This window comes from Euphorbia lathyris, chromosome 2 (assembly GCF_963576675.1).
Source record: "Euphorbia lathyris chromosome 2, ddEupLath1.1, whole genome shotgun sequence".
NCBI classification, from domain to species: Eukaryota; Viridiplantae; Streptophyta; class Magnoliopsida; order Malpighiales; family Euphorbiaceae; genus Euphorbia; species Euphorbia lathyris.
The window spans coordinates 98,777,548-98,796,173 of record NC_088911.1 but is presented as its reverse complement, the minus strand read 5'-3'; the positions used below and the strand labels follow the sequence as shown (position 1 = coordinate 98,796,173).

Here is an 18,626-nt window from a genome sequence, read left to right as displayed (position 1 = left end):
TAACTATATTTTAAAAAAATTACTATATATACAGTAAAAAACAATTTAGACCCATTTTGGCTCAGGTTCTAGGCAGTCGTACGCACTCCTGGCCTATGATCAGGGACGGTCCTGGCTCTTGGTAGCTCTCGTACTCCATTTTTTTACAAATTTAAATCTAATATATATGAAATATGATTAATTTTTTACTCAGCAAAATGAACCAATTAAAGATCAAACATTTTATCAATTTACAAAGAACGAAACAATTAATTGATATATTAGTATTAGATTATTCACAAATTTATCTCTGTGATTATTATGTGAAAATTGATCTACCACTTATGTACAAAAACAATCCAATTTCAAGTCTTGTTAATGAAAGATGAGTTTTTGTTTCATGTGCAATTTTATGTTATAGCTATCGTGCAATCTCTAACATTCTGACCACCCAATAAGACTTTTATGTTTAAAAAAAAATCATTATCCGTTAATGCCATTGAAATAGTTTTGTCTGGTGAATCTTGACTTTAAAATTATACTATTTTATAAACAGGTGCTGAATTTGCTTTTCCTAATAACTATATAACTACATTTGTAAAATAAATTTTGAAACCCTTGTTATGCTATTGTTGTTAAGAGATAATGACTAACAAAAAAGGAGACAATTTGTATTACTGTATTATAATTGAAATTAATTTTGAATTTTATAAAGAAAAAATTAATTTGTTTTTTTTTATTGAAGGCCCTCTTAATCGGGAGGTCCTAAGCGGAAGACGGCCTCCCCTGATGGGACTATATATTAAGCATAAGGGCCGGCCATAGGCTATGAAACGCGGGGCGCCCGCCCAGGACCCATAATATTAAGGGGCCCAAAAAAATATTTTAGATTGTACATATATAAAACCGAGATGCATATGTAACATAAAAATGAATTGGTTCAGCTGGTATAAGTAAGAGGTTTATGATTCTAATTAAGCTTGTGGTTGGAGGTTCGAATCTCCTCTTCTTCATTTTTATTATTGTCAAATATTTTTTCCCTTCCCATCCCATTTTATCACTATCATTTTTTTTGTCTTGTTAAATCAAAATTATCAATTTATTTATATATTCAATAAGAGAAATAATCATTTAATCTTTTCTAAAAAAAAATTTATTATCTCATTTCAATTTTTTTTTCTTAAATTTAATTGTCAATATACATATTACTTTGTAAAAAACAAAGTAAACATAGCATCTACCTGAAAAATAATATATTTATAGCAAATAGCATAATTAAACTCTCAATTTTGGTTGTTTTAAGGATTAAGCCATTGATCATTTATTTTTCCACATTGAATCCTTGATCATTGATTCTATTATGGATTAGACCCTTATTTAACTTTAGAATCGCCAAATCGATCTTCTCATCTCCTAAATTCGATGGAAAAGTTAAATAAGGACCAAATCCATAACAAAATCAATGATAAAGGGTTCAATGTGAAAAAATAATCGATCAGGAGCTTAATCCTTAAAACAGCCAAAGTTCGGAGTTTAATTATACTTTTTGCCTATATTTATTTACTTTTTCAATTTGACATGACATAAATACTTGTTATTTTAGTACATAAATAATTCTAGTTAGTATATTCACTACTACTCCACTACCAATTTAGCTTTTATGTAGAAAATATTGCAATTTTAAATAACTTTTACGAATTGGTGCAATTTCAAGCCTAGTTGATTAAAAATGAGTTCTTTTCATTAACATGAAAAGTGCAACTTCAAACCATATTAAGTGACCAGAACAGTGGAGGTTGGAGCCAAGATAGAACAAGAAATTACATATAAAAACCTCATTTTTGTCAATTAAGCTCGAAACTATACCAATTGATAAACGTTAGATTTAAAATTGCACTATTTTATGCATGAACATTGATTGCTCTCCCCTAATAACCATATGATTAAATTTGTACCTTATCCTTTATAATAATAAAAAAATCATCTAGCCTACAACTTAAAAAAAAAAAGTAGAACGTATATATGGGGCCCAAATTATCATCTCGCCCCGGACCTTTAAAAGGTCAAGAACGGCCCTGAGCATAAAGAAACTTAAAATGTTTTTTTTTTTTTATTTTTTCCAATTCTTACATCAAAAGTTCTTTTTTCATATATGACATCATCAAGTAATCTTGAATCGATATATGTTGATCTCTTGTTGGAAGATGCGGAGAATGGTAGGATTATTGTACCCGATGAAGATATCAGTGTTAATTATTTTGATTTCTGTTGGTCTTTTATTTGAATGATTACCCAAACTGAACGGAAGTGAAAAGTATAAATTGTCAAATAAAAAAAGTTATTTCTTACTGTAAAAAAGTTCATAAAAGATAATATATGATGCAACACGTTTTTTTTTTTCTAAAGATACTTATATATATAAGCCATTGATAGAGTTAATTCGAAGACTAAAATTGCTATTAACCAAGTGCTTTAATGTGAATTCTGATGAATTAGAATTATAAAATCAGAGATAACAAATATGAAATACAATTTGGCTTTGGCTAATATGTATAAAACAATGAAAATTGTTCTCTCTTTTTTTTTTTTAATGAAAATCAATATATTAAAATTTAGATTCTGTTATTTGTATTTAACTAGTTTTGTTTGATTTCGATGAAAGTTAAATAATGACTTGCAATAAAAGATCAACAACTTTCTGAAAAGAAAAAAAAAAAAAAGGCTAAATTATATTTTGACACTAAAAAGAAAATGTACTATTATTGGATACAGGAAATTATACTTTGACTTTAATGTGGCGAAAAATAATTCACATAGAAATCAAATCAGACCTCGGTTACGTGCTTAAATTTTCTCGGCCGTTGGATCTGTGGATCTCACAGTAAATATCAAGATCAAATAGTAAAAAATTAATTTGAGGATAAGGCGTAAAAATATAACCTGAACATTAGAAAAGCAATTTTTATATGTAAAACAACCCATAGAATCTCATTTTTTACCGTAACGCAGCATAGATTCTCCTAGTCCGTTGCCGCAGGAGATAAAAAAAATAAAGATAGCAGTACTCTTAGTATAGAAGAAAAGAATATCCATTTGACACGTGTACGGCCACAGGCTAAACTTACCCTGTGGAGTCAATTTCTACTTTGAAATGATCGAACCGGATAAACCGGACTATTATATACACGTACAAATATCTCTTCTTCTTTAGTTGGGTTCTAAACTCATCTTTCTCAACATTTCTCAGTCTTTCTCTCTAGCTCCTGAAAACTGTGAGTGATTGATTTTCATCATGATCGTACTCTCTTTATTTCTAATATCTTGTTTAATCGTTTTTCTTGCTCTCAGATTTCTGATACTGACTATGTTTTCCTATTTTTAGAAGTTTTTTTCTTGTGTTAATTTGAGTATTTGACTTTCCTATATGATGGATTTTGTTTTGTTTGGTTGCTTAGAATCTGTAGGAATTTGGAGATGCTTCCTTTTTTATCTTTGATTTTCTATTTATGGGACTAATGAACTGTTAATTGTTTAGCTTAATAGGCTCTTATGCAATTCGGAAATTAATTATGAAATCTTACTAAATTACAAAATATAGTTTTCTGTCGTTATTATTATTTCGAACTTAGTCGATTAAACGCGAACTTAGTCCCAAAAAAAACGCGAACTTAGTCGATTATACAAGAACGCTTTCATGGGGAAACTTAATGGACTTTTTCTGCTGAATGGAAGATATATTGTAGTTTACATTCTGCCCAACTTTTTCTCATAAAATGCTGTTTTTGTGGCGTTAAATTGTTGTTTTTTCTAGGCAAAAAGGATACTGAGGCCTCTAATCATTCCGATTTTGGTAGATTAAGTCCTTATCTTTTATTTTAGGGCCAAATTAGTTAGTTGTAAATACTAATTCTATTATATGAGTCTTATATCATATGTATCTTAAATTGTAATTTTTTAACTTCCAAATCTTTTTTACAGTTTCTCTAGAGTCATATCACACATAATAGCAATGCTTTTGAAATGAAAGATGAAATGAACTTTGTTAACTGAGCTTTGAATAAAGCTGATTTATCTTGGTCATTAGGGGCTTAATGTGTCCACAAATAAAAGATCTTAATGTGTTGAAATGATAGATCATAGACTCAATCCACCAAAATTAGAATGATCACGAGCCTCTGGATGATTTTTGCCTTTTTTATATTAAAATTAGTTTTGTTACTACACTTATGTGGCTGTAAATGCGTGTGAAGCGTTAATGATGAAATTACTTGTATAGTTGGTTGAGAACTTAACAATTAAAGGCATAAAGAAAATAAAAGTTAAGTTCTGCATGTTCATATGGCCATGGATGCAGTCCATTATAGAGTTCTGATTATTTATATTAATTTTGTGTGTTTTGTTGTTTAATTGTACAGTTGTCAACATGGGAACTACATCAAAACCTATTACAGCTGCACTTCTTCTTTGCTTCCTTTTGTTGCCTTTGGTTTTCGCTGCCTCCAATGATGGATTGGTTAGGATTGGACTCAAAAAGAGGAAGTTTGATCATGACAACCATGTGGCTGCTCAGATTGAATCTAAGGAAGGAGAGTCATTACGGGCTTCGATTAGGAAGTACCACTTCCGTGGGAATTTAGGTGATGCAGAAGATATTGATATAGTTTCATTGAAGAATTACATGAATGCTCAATATTTTGGTGAGATTGGTATTGGTACTCCCCCACAAAAGTTCACTGTGATCTTTGACACTGGCAGTTCTAATCTTTGGGTGCCCTCTTCCAAGTGCTATTTTTCAGTAAGTTGCTTCCTTTTGTCTGATAGAAAATTATATGTGGTTTTATGTTACAACGTTGGAATTGTCTTCAAGTCAGTAGATTAGATTGACAAATGTCATAGTATATGTTATGAGCTGGTTCTGAAAATCCCAAGTATAATATCTTATTAAAAGAAAGCTCTATTATATTGTAAGGTGAAATTGCATTTTCTGTTCTCTATTTGCAGGTTGCCTGCTATTTCCATTCTAAGTACAAGGCCGTCCACTCAAGCACCTACAAGGAGAATGGTTTGTTGCTGAGCCTAACTCTTTTTGTATTATTATTTATGACATTCTCAATTCCTGTGCAACTCGATATCATAGTTTTTGCTTTCATTAATTGCAATTGTATGCTATTAGCTGAATGTAAATCTATCAAAATGGGTTAACATTCCTATGACTTCTATTCCTGTGCTTGTGTTGTTCTTTTGCACTTCAAATTTTACATCTTTCAGTTTTAGTAATTGATTTGCTTTCAAGTTATTTGTATTGCGCTCTTGCAAATATATATGCCTTCATTTTGCATTTTTATATGGTTGCTCTATTCTAGATTTTCAAATGGTAATAATTTTATATGGCCTGCGATGGTGGTGGGGCATATCATCATTAATTATTTATTTGGATGTGTTCTTGATTGCATGAGGAATTTTGAGAAAGCAAAGCATAAAGTTTGATATAATTCATGCAGGAAAATCCGCAGCAATTCATTATGGAACTGGTGCTATTTCTGGCTTCTTTAGCGAAGACCATGTAAAAATTGGTGATCTTGTGGTCAAGGATCAGGTAATTTGAAGTTGGTTACTTTGTGCAATAAGTGCATTTCTACAGTTGCATGGTTTGCAGCTTGAATTTACAGATTAGATGGTTTATGTTAGGAATTTATTGAAGCGACCAAGGAGCCCAGCATCACATTCTTGGTAGCAAAGTTTGATGGTATACTTGGACTCGGATTTCAAGAGATTTCAGTTGGAAATGCTGTCCCTGTGTGGTATGTAATTGTTTGTCTTGTTGTACTTCACTAGATTTTTTGCTTCAGTTTCATGGATTATGTTGAGGATTTCATTATCATATACATGTTGAGAACTATTGCAGGTACAACATGGTCAATCAGGATCTGGTGAAGGAACAAGTGTTCTCATTTTGGTTTAACCGCAATTCTGATGATCAAGAAGAAGGTGGTGAGATTGTTTTTGGTGGGGTTGATCCTAACCATTATAGGGGTAATCACACATATGTCCCCGTGACACAGAAAGGGTATTGGCAGGTTTGTTTCTGTATGCATTTCTTCTACTATATGTAATATTTGAATATCCATTGATCTGAAAATTCTAAACTTACCTGCTTCTCTCTCGTCGTTTAGTTTGACATGGGTGATGTCTTGATTAATGGTACATCAACTGGTAAGTATAGCACTTCTCATGTTTATGTGCTTGCTATCATTTTTTTAAATGTTCACTGTTAATGATTTCCAATTTCTTCAGGAATTTGTGCTGGTGGGTGTAAAGCAATTGCTGATTCTGGAACTTCGTTGTTGGCTGGTCCTACGGTGAGTAGTCAAAATTCCATTGTTCCCTTACTCAGTGGTTGATAAGTAGGTTCATCTAGCCTTTTTAGGAATGTCTTGATAAAACGTTTTAGAACTTCTTTGGTGTATTTATGCATTTTATGAAAAAGGGCAGGAACTATGTTACATGGACTCAGGTACGAGTATCTGAGTATCCAGTACGGCAAGTTGGAAAATTTTGGATACGAGGACACGGGAATTAAAAAAATAAATATATATATATTTATATTCCAAAGGAAGGCCCAAAAAAATATACAGCAGCAATATTAACACAATTAAAAATAAACTCTGAAAACATATTTTTTGTTGGTTACCTGCTGAGAATTTCTATTTGAGACTTGCTGCAGTTAATTTTCGGTTTGATATTTGGTGAAGGTTTTATACTGTAGGAGCAATTAGGGTTTAGGAGGGAAGAGGAAGAGTTAGAAAATTAACGAGTCTGACAGTTTGTTTTTGATTCTCAAAAGAGCTGATACTTTTATACGACTCTTCAAATTCTTCTCATCACCTCTCTCCTTTTGCACTCTCATCAGACTTGACTGTTAACCAGCGTATCTGACATGGATTTCATACCCATATCCCTGTCGTGTCGACACCGTATGGTGGCCAAAATGCCGAGTCTGAGTATCATAGGGCAGGAAAGTGGGAGTTCGAAATAAAATTTCATGTATTCAGTTAAAGGAGTCATTATTTGCCCTTACTTTCTGATGAGGAAAGGGATGTCATATGCTGAAGGTAGTTTCAGCTTCTATATCTAGTAAATCCCTGTCATTTGTAATGTCTTCAATTGGATGTGTTACTCTTGTTTGCTTCCTATTGGATCGTTTGCTTCATGTGTTCCCCTACTTTATGGCTTCAAGTATGGCATTTCCTTTTTTTCTATTTATGTTTTCTTTGATTTGGTAGTCCCCCATTTTGTTCGAGGTTTGTGGTAAATGTTTTGTCTTCTTTTGCACTGTTTGCTTTGTTGGCCTTGTTTTTCAGCCTAAATTTTGTCATTGGTCATGGTGTTAGTTTGTGTGTGATAATCCTGCAAGTGTTTGACTCGTCTCATTTTGCATTTTGTAATTTGTATGCAGACTATTATTGCTGAAGTAAATCAGGCAATTGGAGCTACTGGAATTGTTAGTCAAGAGTGCAAGGCTGTTGTTTCTCAGTACGGAGATGTCATAATCGAAATGCTTTTAGAGAAGGTATGTACGAAAATTAATGGTGTTTACGATTGCCATGTCTAACTGGATAGCATGAAGAAATTTTTATTTTCTTTTATTGCTTCAGCTTGTTAGATTTTATAATGTATTATTATCATTTGTTGCAGGATGAACCAGATAAAATATGCTCAGTAATTGGTTTATGCTTGTTTGATGGTCATGGAGGTGTAAGGTCAGAGTTGAAATCTTTTTGCATTTACTGGTAGAAATATCCTTTTTCTGCCTGCATGACTAATAGTGTTAGTTATCCCATGATATGTTCTCAGTATGGGCATTGAGAGTGTTGTGGATAAGAAAATTCAGCGAGACGGTGGTGGAATGTGCATTGCTTGTGAGATGGCAGTTGTATGGATGCAGAACCAGCTCAAGAAAAATAAAACACGGGAGTATGTGCTTGACTATGCCAATCAGGTAAAAACCAGTAAAACTTAAGTCTATTTTGTGAGTGCAGTTCTATTTTGGCTCATGCTGAATTTATCGAATGCAGGTATGTGAGAAGTTACCTAGTCCAATGGGAGAATCGGCAGTGGATTGTGACGCTTTGTCTACCTTGCCTAATATAGCATTTACAATTGGCGGGAAAGTATTTGACCTTGGCCCTGAGCAGGTATGGTTAAGTAGTTGATTATACTGGTTTGTCTGGGATGCATAGTGTATTTCGTATGGTTGTGAATGCAACGATGCTCATAAAACTTACTCTGCCCTCAAGTAATTTGTGAATTAGGCATTGTTAATGCCAGCAACAGAGGCAGGCACATCAAAAAGCTTACGTCATTTTCAGCTGATCAACATAAATAGATGGCATTTCGGATCTTTCTTCAGAATACTACCTGATACTCTCTCTGTATAATTTTTTGTTTATGGCAGTACATCCTCAAAGTGGGCGAGGGAGAAGCAGCGCAATGCATTAGTGGATTTACAGCGTTGGATGTGCCACCTCCTCGTGGTCCTCTCTGGTATTCCACCTTTCTTTTCGTCATAGATGTTCTACCCCTACCATAATTTTGTTTTTTTATTGTGTTGAATAGTCGTTTGCTAGTTCAGTACTTGAATGTTTATCCGCTTAATGGTACTAACAAGAATTAATTACAGGATATTGGGTGATGTTTTCATGGGCCAGTTCCATACAGTGTTTGACTATGGGAATATGAGAGTTGGATTTGCTGAGGCTGCATAAGTGAAGAGTACTCCATCTTCGCTTCTATTATGTGCTGTCTTGATCTATTATGTTCTATATTTGGCTGGATTGGAATTCTTACAAGTATCCTTCATGTAAATATCAGAAAATGTGCTTCGTGGTTAAAGAATTGTGTAATGGACTTGGAAAACTGACTGTAATAAAACGTAGATGTTTATCGTAGTTACATATGATATGATAGTACTTATTAGTTGATGTTATTACAAGTTCATCCCTGTGGATGCACATGCTATTGCACTTTGAATGAAATTTGGTTGTTTGATCTTGAATTAAGTTTCTCAGGGCACATCTCATCTTGGATAAAGGTTTTAGATTGACCAATAGTTGGGAAGGAACTATATTTTTTATTTCTATTGTTGGTACGAAATGACTCGTTCGTCCAAGTGAATATCGGTCCACCTAAAAGATGAATATCTGTCCACCTTATGACTTTCTGCTGTTGTATGTGCCTTCCTAACAGTAGTAAATATTGTAGAATAATTGGATTCATATTAACCAGTTAATGACTAGACAATGAGAATCTTTAGTGTACCACAATCTTACAGAAACGTTGAATTCATGTCAACCAATTAAGGTGATAGAAAGAAAAAAACAAGAATTTCTTCTAATTGCAGGAGACCAGATGATAGAATTGTGGGATTTAGCATGAGAGAAAAAAAAAAGCATCATAAGGTGTGTATTTATTTGTTTTTTCTTGGGGTTTTAGTGTGATGGTGACGTATTTCAGGTAGTGTCCCATTTGGAAATTGCAATTATGTGCCAAGCCTAAGATCCTATTTGGATGCCTTAACCTTGGCTTTTCAGTCAGTCATGATCTTGGAGCTGAGTTTTGCTTTGGGAATTAAGTCCTATTAGAAGTCGTAAAAAACAGTAACGGTGACAGTTTGTTCTAATACTACTATGTATATACTGTTCGCTATGATTCAAATCTCATTTGATTTCAATATCAATACATGTCCATATTGGACATGTTCACTTGTACATCAGTCCAATGTGCTGGACCAGGCAAAGAAAAATGACTTTAAACCTGGGCTAGGCCTATTATTTAGGGTTGACTCGATTTTATAAAACTAACACAGGTTAGTTTGTTATATTAATATTAATTATTAAATTTATATATTAAATATTTTTTTATAAATATACATTTTAACTTTATTTATTTATAAATATAAATATAAATTTTAATTATTAAAAGTTACATATTTTTGAGGTAGGCTTATTTAGGTTGCGTTCAAAATTTGATTTTAGGAGCTCTAGTCCGCTCATTTTATTAATATTAATTACTAAATTTAGATATTTGTATATTAAATATTTATTAAAAAATTATATATGTTTTTAGGTAAGTTTATTTTAAATTGGGTTTGGAATTTGATTTTAAATCCGAACACATTCCAGTCGGAGTCTGTCTAAAGGGGTGTTTGGTAGCTCATTTTCATGCTGTTGTTTGCATTTTCACTTCAAAAGTGAGAGTTTTAGGTGTTTGGTTAATGAAATCTGGTTTGTCTTTTACACTTGAAAAACAACATTAGGTGTTTAGTTAGTGACCTTCTATTTGCCTTTTAAACATGAATAACAACATTTTACAAAAGCAGAGAATATATGCTTTTTAGAAAAACAGTTTTATCCAAAAGCAAATAGCAAACAACAACAGAAACAACAAACTCTAACAGCAAACAGTAATTAAAACAAACGGACCCTAAAATAACAATTGGCTGGGCCCACTTTGACTAAAAATTTCTAGCAAAAGTCCATTAGGAAAACATTTCTAGCAAAAGTCTATTAGGTTCGATTCGAGCTTGATCCATAAACAGGTCTAGCTGTTTGTATGTATTACAAACACACCATACTAATATAACTTAGTAATTCTCTTTTCCATCTTAGTGACACGTGTCGTACCGGATGGTTAAGATGGTTAAAGGGAAGCATTGATGGTGAGATAGTTTGGTGAATTGGCAAGCCAAGCTGGCACGTTTATCTTGCTTATAGTATAGCTGGAAAGGAAAAGGATCTGACTGAAACTCTTATTTACTTGACAACATTAAAAGGTTTGGGGTATAGGCACCGTCCTGCTGCAAAGTTATTACAGACCCCACTGATAAAAAAACATGAAAAATGGGGGAACTGACAAATATGTCCTGTCTTAATGGGGAATTACTTGAACATCACTCAAATCAAAATAAAACTTCAATTAAAGTTGCAACCTTTAACCAATATGTTTTGAACTAAACTTGGGTTAATGACATGTTCCTTTATAAAAAGGTATGAATGATGATGTGTTTATTCCTGTTCTGTTTTGTTTGTGATTCCAACATCAGAAATCAACGCCTTCAATCACCACTCATGCTTTGTCTGTTGATAGATAGATAGACAGATGCAAGTTTTTTTTATCAAAGTTAGCTGACAAAACATCACTTTCCAGCAAAAAGGCAGCATAGAATGACGCCGTCACTTGTAAATTCTAATTAAAAGTTACTACAATTGAATAGAAAAGAAACCAGAGTTGCCAAAGAATTTCAGAAACTAATAATCAGATCAAAGGGCAATTCTTATCTTCTATTACATTGGATAACCCTCATTCCTTGCCTTCATACTTATTTTATTTTTATATTTACCCGTCTCAAATGCAGGCTTAATTTTTCTAATTCACCTTTACTCTCGCACGTTAAAATAAAAGACTAATTACTAATCTAGCCTATTTGAAGGGGTCCATTAACATATTTGATCCAATTCACTAAATTAGACACTTTCATCCACTTTGGACAAGAATACCTTTATTTTAATTCACTTTCTTCCTCAGACTCTCAACATCTTCTTCGCCATCCCAAATCGACGAAAGCGGCATTACCGCCAAGTCTTGAGAGAGGAAAGGTGATGGTTTATAGAGAGAGAAAGAAGAGATTATGTTTGCAGAGATATCAAAGAGAGGAAACAGACACCATTTTTTAATCGCAATAGAAAAGCATCGGCGCCAATTGTTGTCGCATCTGTGACGAATCATAACAAATGCGACGAATTTCTTCACAAAGCGACAAAAATGGAGAAAAATGAAGAAAATTGAAACGATACCATTACAGATGAAGAAAGAGGTAAGACCAACGAGAAAAGCAGACGTATAAGCTAAAAACATACCGTTTCTACTAGAAAGCTTCATTTGTTTTGTGTTTCCTTTCCAAAATTTAGAATACTTCAATAATCTAAAAAATCGCTAATGATTAGTATCAGAAACTGAAGAAGATGGACCGAAGAAGAAGTTGAAATGAAGAAGAAGAAACAGAAGTCGAATGGAACTTGAGGTATATTTATCCAAAAGAGATTAAAGTGTCTAATTTGGTGAGATGGAAACAAAGTTGGTCAAATATTTTAATAGACCCCTTCAGTTAGTCTAGATTTGTAATTTTTCCTAAAATAAACTTTGAATATTTTATCAAAATAATAATGATAATTTGAATATTAATTCTGTGTTTTAGTTTGATTTTTTTTTACAAATTAATTCAAATTTACATGTGCAACATTAGAAATTCATGAGTAGTTAATACCACTTGCATTGAATGAGAGGTTCGCACAACATATTATCTAAAAAAAGATAGTCTTTAAAATTTAGTACATGCTTTGTTGAAAGTAGTCACTATATCATTAAATTCTTAAAATAAGGTACAAAAATACTAGTATTATTATTTCAAAAGTAATTAAATTATATTCTTAACGCTATATGTAATGATACAATTAAAAGCATAATCTTCTTTTCATCCACGAATCTCGATTGTTATTCCATTTTATTTATAAAAAGGTGTTATGTTATCATTCATTTGTAACCGATCAAACGCATGATATTATGTGTGTCCAATGTTGTTCGGATTCTTATCACTTGTTCTGCACGTGCGGAACAAAAAAATTTAAAAAATTGGTTTAATATCTTCCCAGCCTCTTCAAGTTGTCCCAAGTCTGCAACTGACCCCGAACTTAGACTTCTAACAACCTATCCCCTCAACTTGCTTATTTGGAACAAATAACTCCTCAAATTGCTCAATTGGAACAAATAACTCATCAAGTTGTTTATTTAGAACAAATAACTCATAAACCTAAAAAAACATTCTAACATAAAATTACATCATAAATAAAAGATTTCAAAATATCGATTTCTACATCTAACTAATCTACTGATACATTAACTAAATGGTAAAAAAAACTCTCGAAATAACCTATTTAACGGGTTATTTGTTTAAAATAAACAAATTGAGGGTGTTAGTTGTCACAAATCTAAATTCGGGTCAGTTGCAGCATTGGGACAACTTGAAAAGGGCAGAGAAGATATTAAGCCTAAAAATTCCTATTACTTTGTCAAGCTTAAAGACATTTCCTTCCCAAAATTGTAAAAAAAATATAAAATCTTTGTTTTATGAACCAATAATCTAGAACTCGTGAACAATATTTGTGGTTTTTTTCATTTATGTATGAAATTACCTCAGCGGGTCAACATTAGCCTCAATTAATATCGTTTGACATTTGTGGTAAAATTTCTCTTAATTAATAACAATATGAGTATTTTGTTTTTGTAGCTTATCTAGTAAGTAAAGACCAGATTTCATTCATTTGGTTGATATTCATTTTATTAATATAACTAATCCATTTACCATTTTTTATTTTGAGTTTACTCTAAATTGCTTTAGGGGGTGTTTGTTTACCTACTTTTTACCTCATATTTGCATTTTCATTTTAAAAGGCAGAATTTTAGGTGTTTGGTTAGGCTTCTCCTGTTTGCTTTTTACAGTTGAAAAGCAGCATTAAGTGTTTGGTTAGTGACCTCCTGTTTGTCTTTTACACCTGAAAAGCAGTCTTTTACAAAAGCAGAGAACCTCTGCTTTTTAGAAAAGCAGCTTTTTTCACCAGCAACCAGCAACATCAAACATCAAACCGTAACAGCAAACAGTAGGTAAAACAAACGGGCTCTTAATCTCATTATTCAACATCTCTAATGTTTTCGATTCATTTTTCCATCTTTTACTACATCGTATTATCTTTATAAAATTCTACTTTAATTTTAAATTTTTATTTTGGTCCATATACTTATTTAATTTTATTTTTTTATCCCTAAATTAATTTCACTTTTGATCCTTCTACTTATATATTTTTAGTTTTTTTCCTCAAAAAATATTTTAACCAAACTTTATTTATTTATTTATACTTTTTTTATCCCTAGTGATGCGGGACATCTCCTTGGATGATTGAGTCCGGACGAGGGAAGTCGGAGGAAGAACCAAACACGAACAACAAGCGAGTAAAGAGGCCAAAACAGTGCCACACGGCAAGTCAGCAGTTAAGGCACGCTCCGCATGAAAGAAGGTTTGATCTGGAGAAAGACCAGCAGCTAATCCACGCTCCGCTTGAATGAAAACACGCTCCGCGTGGATGAATAAATGATCCGGAGAAAGTCTAGCAACCTATCTATGCTCCGCTTGGAATTAAAGCACGCTCCGCTTGGATTCATTTTAAAGAACTTGCTCCTTACTCCAGCTCCCTCCTTATTTACAAATCTGCCACTCCCTATTTACAACCTATGCCACTCCCTATTTACAACCATGCCACCCCTTTACCTTTACCCCAAATTACCCCTATCTTTATTCTTTTTAATTAATTATGTAATTGTCCTTTATTGTAATTTGTCATCTAGGTTTTGAGGTGATATAAATTCATCTCTTTCTCTTTGTAATACTTAGCTTTTTATCAATCAAAATTTATCACCTTCTTCAAGAAGCTTTGTTAAGATTTTCATCTTCAACAATGGGGGATCATTGATTTCCTACGGATTTAGTCCATAAAACCCGAGATTCACTCCTTCAAATTTAGCTTGAGAAGAGCATCTTTGTTAGTTTACGATTAAAACTAACTCGTCCCGAATTAATCTGTATCATTTGGTATCAGAGCCGACCGTTTTCCTAACGGAGACTTCTTTCGTCTATAGATCAACCAAGTTCATCTCGACCATCCGAAGAAACCGTCAACAAGAGAGGGGAAAGTCTCGAATCTATGATGAGAGGGCTTCAAGAGTCTCTTAGAGAAGGTGGCCGAGTTACAAACGAACTAGTAAGGAAGTTCAAACTATCTTGCGAGATTCTCAAGCTACAACGCCGAATTAGGTTCCAACCAACCATAGAAGTTCCTCCTAAAGATCCATCACCAATCTTTTCTCCTTTACACATTAAAGAGGTAAATCCTAAACTTCCAATTTCTCATATTAAAGTTGTGGATAGTCCTATTGCTATGGGGGATTTGGTTGTTTGTGATGTTGTGTGTGGATTAGATTCTCATTATGGGTTAATTGATAATGATGTTATGAATGAGAATGTGAGTTTATGTGTGGATTGGGAGGAAGGAGTATTTGTAGGTGAGGATGTTGGGGAAACTCATGTTGCAAGGGATGCTCCCTATGTGTTTGATAAAATACCCCTTAAGCATAACTTTACTTGTGTGTGTGAGGAAAGTTGGGGTATTATTCTTGAGGAAGGGGAGAGTGACCTTGGGCTTATTAATCTCTTTGAGGAACATAATGAAGTTAGCCTATGTGTGGAGATTGATGGCTATGGTGATGGGAGAGATGTTGGTGGTTCAACTATGTTGGGTGGTCGTATGTCCGTTGAGTCAAGCGGCTTGGCACATGAATTAGTCGGCTTGAACTATAGGGAGAAGTGGAAGGAAATGAGAGGTCGTGGGAAGAGATGGTTCATGGATGAAGAGGGAAATGAATTTGAGTACGATCATGAAAAAGAGGAGTTTAGAAGAGGAGATTGATGAGGTGGAGAACCAATCCGAGAATGAGCTAGAAAGAAATGAGGAACGTGATTATTGTGAAGGCGAATTCGAGGATGAGATTGAAGAGAGAGAAAGCGCTTCTGAAGATGAAATATGTGAGGATGGTGAATTCTATCATCATGCAAATGAATTTGATTATGATGAAGATGATAGAGTTTACTATGAGGAGGATGAACGTCGAAGAGTTGAGTGGAACAAGTATGGGCCGCTTGTGCAGAAGACGAAGATGGAGTCTACTATGAAGAGAGTGAGCATCGGTGTGTTGAGTGGGATAGACACATGGCTCCTTATAAAAATAATGAAGGTAGATTCTATTGTGATGATAAGTTGGAGGATGTTGAACGAAACTACAACAAATATATTTATGAGTATGATGGAGGTAGGTTCCATCATGAAGATGAGTTGGGAAATGTAGAGTGGAATTGAAACGAGGGAATTTATGATGGTGATGAAGGTCGGTTCCAAGATGAATATGAGTCGGGAAATGTTGGGTGGAACCGAAATGAAGGAAATTATGATGGTGAAGAAGGTCGGTTCCAAGATGAATATGAGTCGGGAAGTGTTGAGTAGAGCCAAGTTGAAGACACCTAGGAAGTTGATGATGATGGCAATGAGCATAATGTGTATTTGGTGACGAGGGTGCCAATACCTAGTGAAGGTGAGCATAGCCAACGTCACCGATTATTTAGAACTCGATGCTTAGTTATTGGAAAGAAGTGTGAAATGGTGATCGACGGAGGAAGCTAAGTGAATATCATTAGTCGGTCTGTCTTGAGTAAGTTTGAGTTGGTTCCCGAGCCACATCCTAAACCTTACCGCCTTGGTTGGGTCAACGAGGTGAAAAAACTTCAAGTTACTCATTGGTGTAAGGTTTCTTTCACCATTGGAGCTTATGGGGATGAAGCTATGTGTGATGTTGTGGAGATGGATGCTTGTGACGTGCTACTAGGTAGGCCATGGCAATTTGATTGTGATGCCTCACATGCGCGAAGGAGTAACACTTACACCATACGCAAAGGAGGAGTCCGATACATCCTTACACCTTTGAAGAGTTCTCTTAGGGAGAAAAGGAAGACCACTTTGGGAGTTTGTCCAACTCGGGAGTTGAATGTGAATGGGTGCAATGATGGAATGGGTGAGACATTGAAACATCTTGACTTGGGTTCCATGGATGAATTAGCTAGCCACTCTCCTAATGAAGTCAAATCCAAAGAGGAGAATGAGGTTGAGAAGGGGGGGGGGGGGGTAGCAAAGTTGGAAGTGAGGAAGTTGAGTCGATGTCCGAGGATGACAAGTACGTGTCTTCTAACGAGCCACCTAAAGGGCTTCCACCTTTGAGGAAGCTACCACATGACATAGCATGGAATCCCGGAGATAGTGCACATACCTCTACATATGGTGAGTTGAGCTCTAAAGAGGAGGATGAAGGTTACTCCATAATGCCTATTGATAGCACCGAGACACCTAGCACATGCCATATGCAAAGGAATCAAGTCCCTTACTTGGTAAAATCTGAACTTATTCTTTTGTGCTTTATTGAAATATATGTGTCGGAATCTTGGTTGTGTATGGTGAGGAGGACCTTTCCTATGATGAACCCATGAGAGGTGATCTTGTTGTGAGGAATGTGAGTTGTATATTGAGGGAGAACATTTCCTATGATGAGCCCATGAGGGGTGACCTTGTTGTGAATAAAGTGAGGTTCATTGAGTATTTATTGAATGGGAACGGTTTCCCGAGGGATATGGAGGAGATGGAAGAAAGTCAAGACTTGGTAAATTCGGAACCCATTATTTTGTGCTTTATTGGCATGTATGTGTGGGGGTATATGTTATGCTTGTTGAGGAAACATCAACCCTATGAAGGGTCAATGAGAAGCCATATTGTGGTGAAAAGAGTGGGCATTATGAAGTCTTTGATGAATGGGGATGGGCGCTTGGGTAGTATTGAGAAGGCAGAAGAAATTAAAGACTTGTGGAATAGTGGCCAAGTTAGCAAAATGGCAAGTCTTGAAGTTCCGGGAGTGTTAACCCAAGGTGAGGAGGGAGCTAACATGAGTGTGCTTGAGTTCACTATGAAGTGTGTTGATAAGTGTTGTCGGGATGTTCCGTTTGATGTGGGCCATGGGCAAGTCGAGGTTGAGCATGATTGTAACGACCCGGTCCGGAGTGGGTGGCGCCGGGGTAAGAAGGCCTGAGCAAGGAGCGGCCCTAAGGGATGGCAATGGGGGCAGGAATGAACTGAATCCCACATCGGAAATGGAGAGGGAGTGATTGGGGCTTATTAGTAAGATAAGAATCCAATACATGCAGACGCGTTTTAAAGCCGTGAGGCCCAATGTGTTGGAATTGGGCCAGAGCGGACAATATCTACATGGTATTGGACCAGAGTGTTACAATTGGTATCAGAGCCGACTCTCCACGTACGATGTGTGGTTCAGGGACGAACCAGGCGGAAGCTGGTGGGCCTGTAACGACCCGGTCCGGAGTGGGTGGTTGGTTGCTGGACTTTCTCTGGATCATTTCTTCATCCACGTGGAGCGTGTTTCCATTAAAGTGGAGCGTGCCCAATCCAAGCGGAGCGTGCCTAATCGAAGCGGATCATGGATTGGCTGCTGGTCTTTCTTCGGATCAAACCTTCCTTCACACGGAGCGTGCCTTAGCTGATGACTTGCCGTGTGGCACTATTTTGGCCTATTTACTCGCTTGTTGTTCGTGTTTGGTTCTTCCTCCGACTTCCCTTGTTCGGACTCGATCCTCCAAGGAGATGTCCCGCATCATACACTCTCTCTTAAAAAGAACTTAACCCCAAGTTACTTGCTACATATTGATGAGACGTGTTCATTTTGAGCGGACCCAAGCTCTCACATCGAACCAAGGTGTTGTTCGAAATGAATTCAAGAAGCCCACTCCATATATCGCCGGATTCTCCTTCTCCTCACGATCGTTTCCCCATATCTCAACTAGTGCCTCACCCCGGCTTTCATCCTCCATGGTATTCATCTCCCAATCTCTACCAACATCGAATGGTATGTCTTGGCGAAGCTTGTCAAAC

The 18,626-nt window shown here is 35.2% G+C and overlaps 1 protein-coding gene across 1 annotated transcript; it reads left to right on the top strand.

Annotated features, from left to right (window-relative positions):
• Positions 1 to 3,094: 3,094 nt before the first annotated feature.
• On the top strand, positions 3,095 to 9,034 carry LOC136219103 (aspartic proteinase A1-like). The gene is made up of 14 exons (XM_066006349.1): positions 3,095 to 3,251; positions 4,395 to 4,774; positions 4,981 to 5,041; positions 5,481 to 5,575; positions 5,668 to 5,780; positions 5,885 to 6,056; positions 6,153 to 6,192; positions 6,274 to 6,338; positions 7,436 to 7,549; positions 7,675 to 7,739; positions 7,834 to 7,978; positions 8,055 to 8,174; positions 8,435 to 8,523; positions 8,660 to 9,034. Exons 2-14 carry the CDS (start codon positions 4,403 to 4,405, stop codon positions 8,742 to 8,744), a joined length of 1,536 nt encoding a protein of 511 aa, XP_065862421.1. The 5' UTR covers positions 3,095 to 3,251; positions 4,395 to 4,402; the 3' UTR covers positions 8,745 to 9,034.
• Positions 9,035 to 18,626: the final 9,592 nt, after the last annotated feature.

Coding starts and splice junctions, on each gene's coding strand:
- LOC136219103 (XM_066006349.1), top strand. CDS start 4,403: ATGGGAACTACATCAAAACCTATTACAGCTGCACTTCTTCTTTGCTTC. Junction 5,781..5,884: donor GGAAATGCTGTCCCTGTGTG/GTATGTAATTGT, acceptor GAACTATTGCAG/GTACAACATGGTCAATCAGG. Junction 7,979..8,054: donor TGCTTGACTATGCCAATCAG/GTAAAAACCAGT, acceptor TATCGAATGCAG/GTATGTGAGAAGTTACCTAG.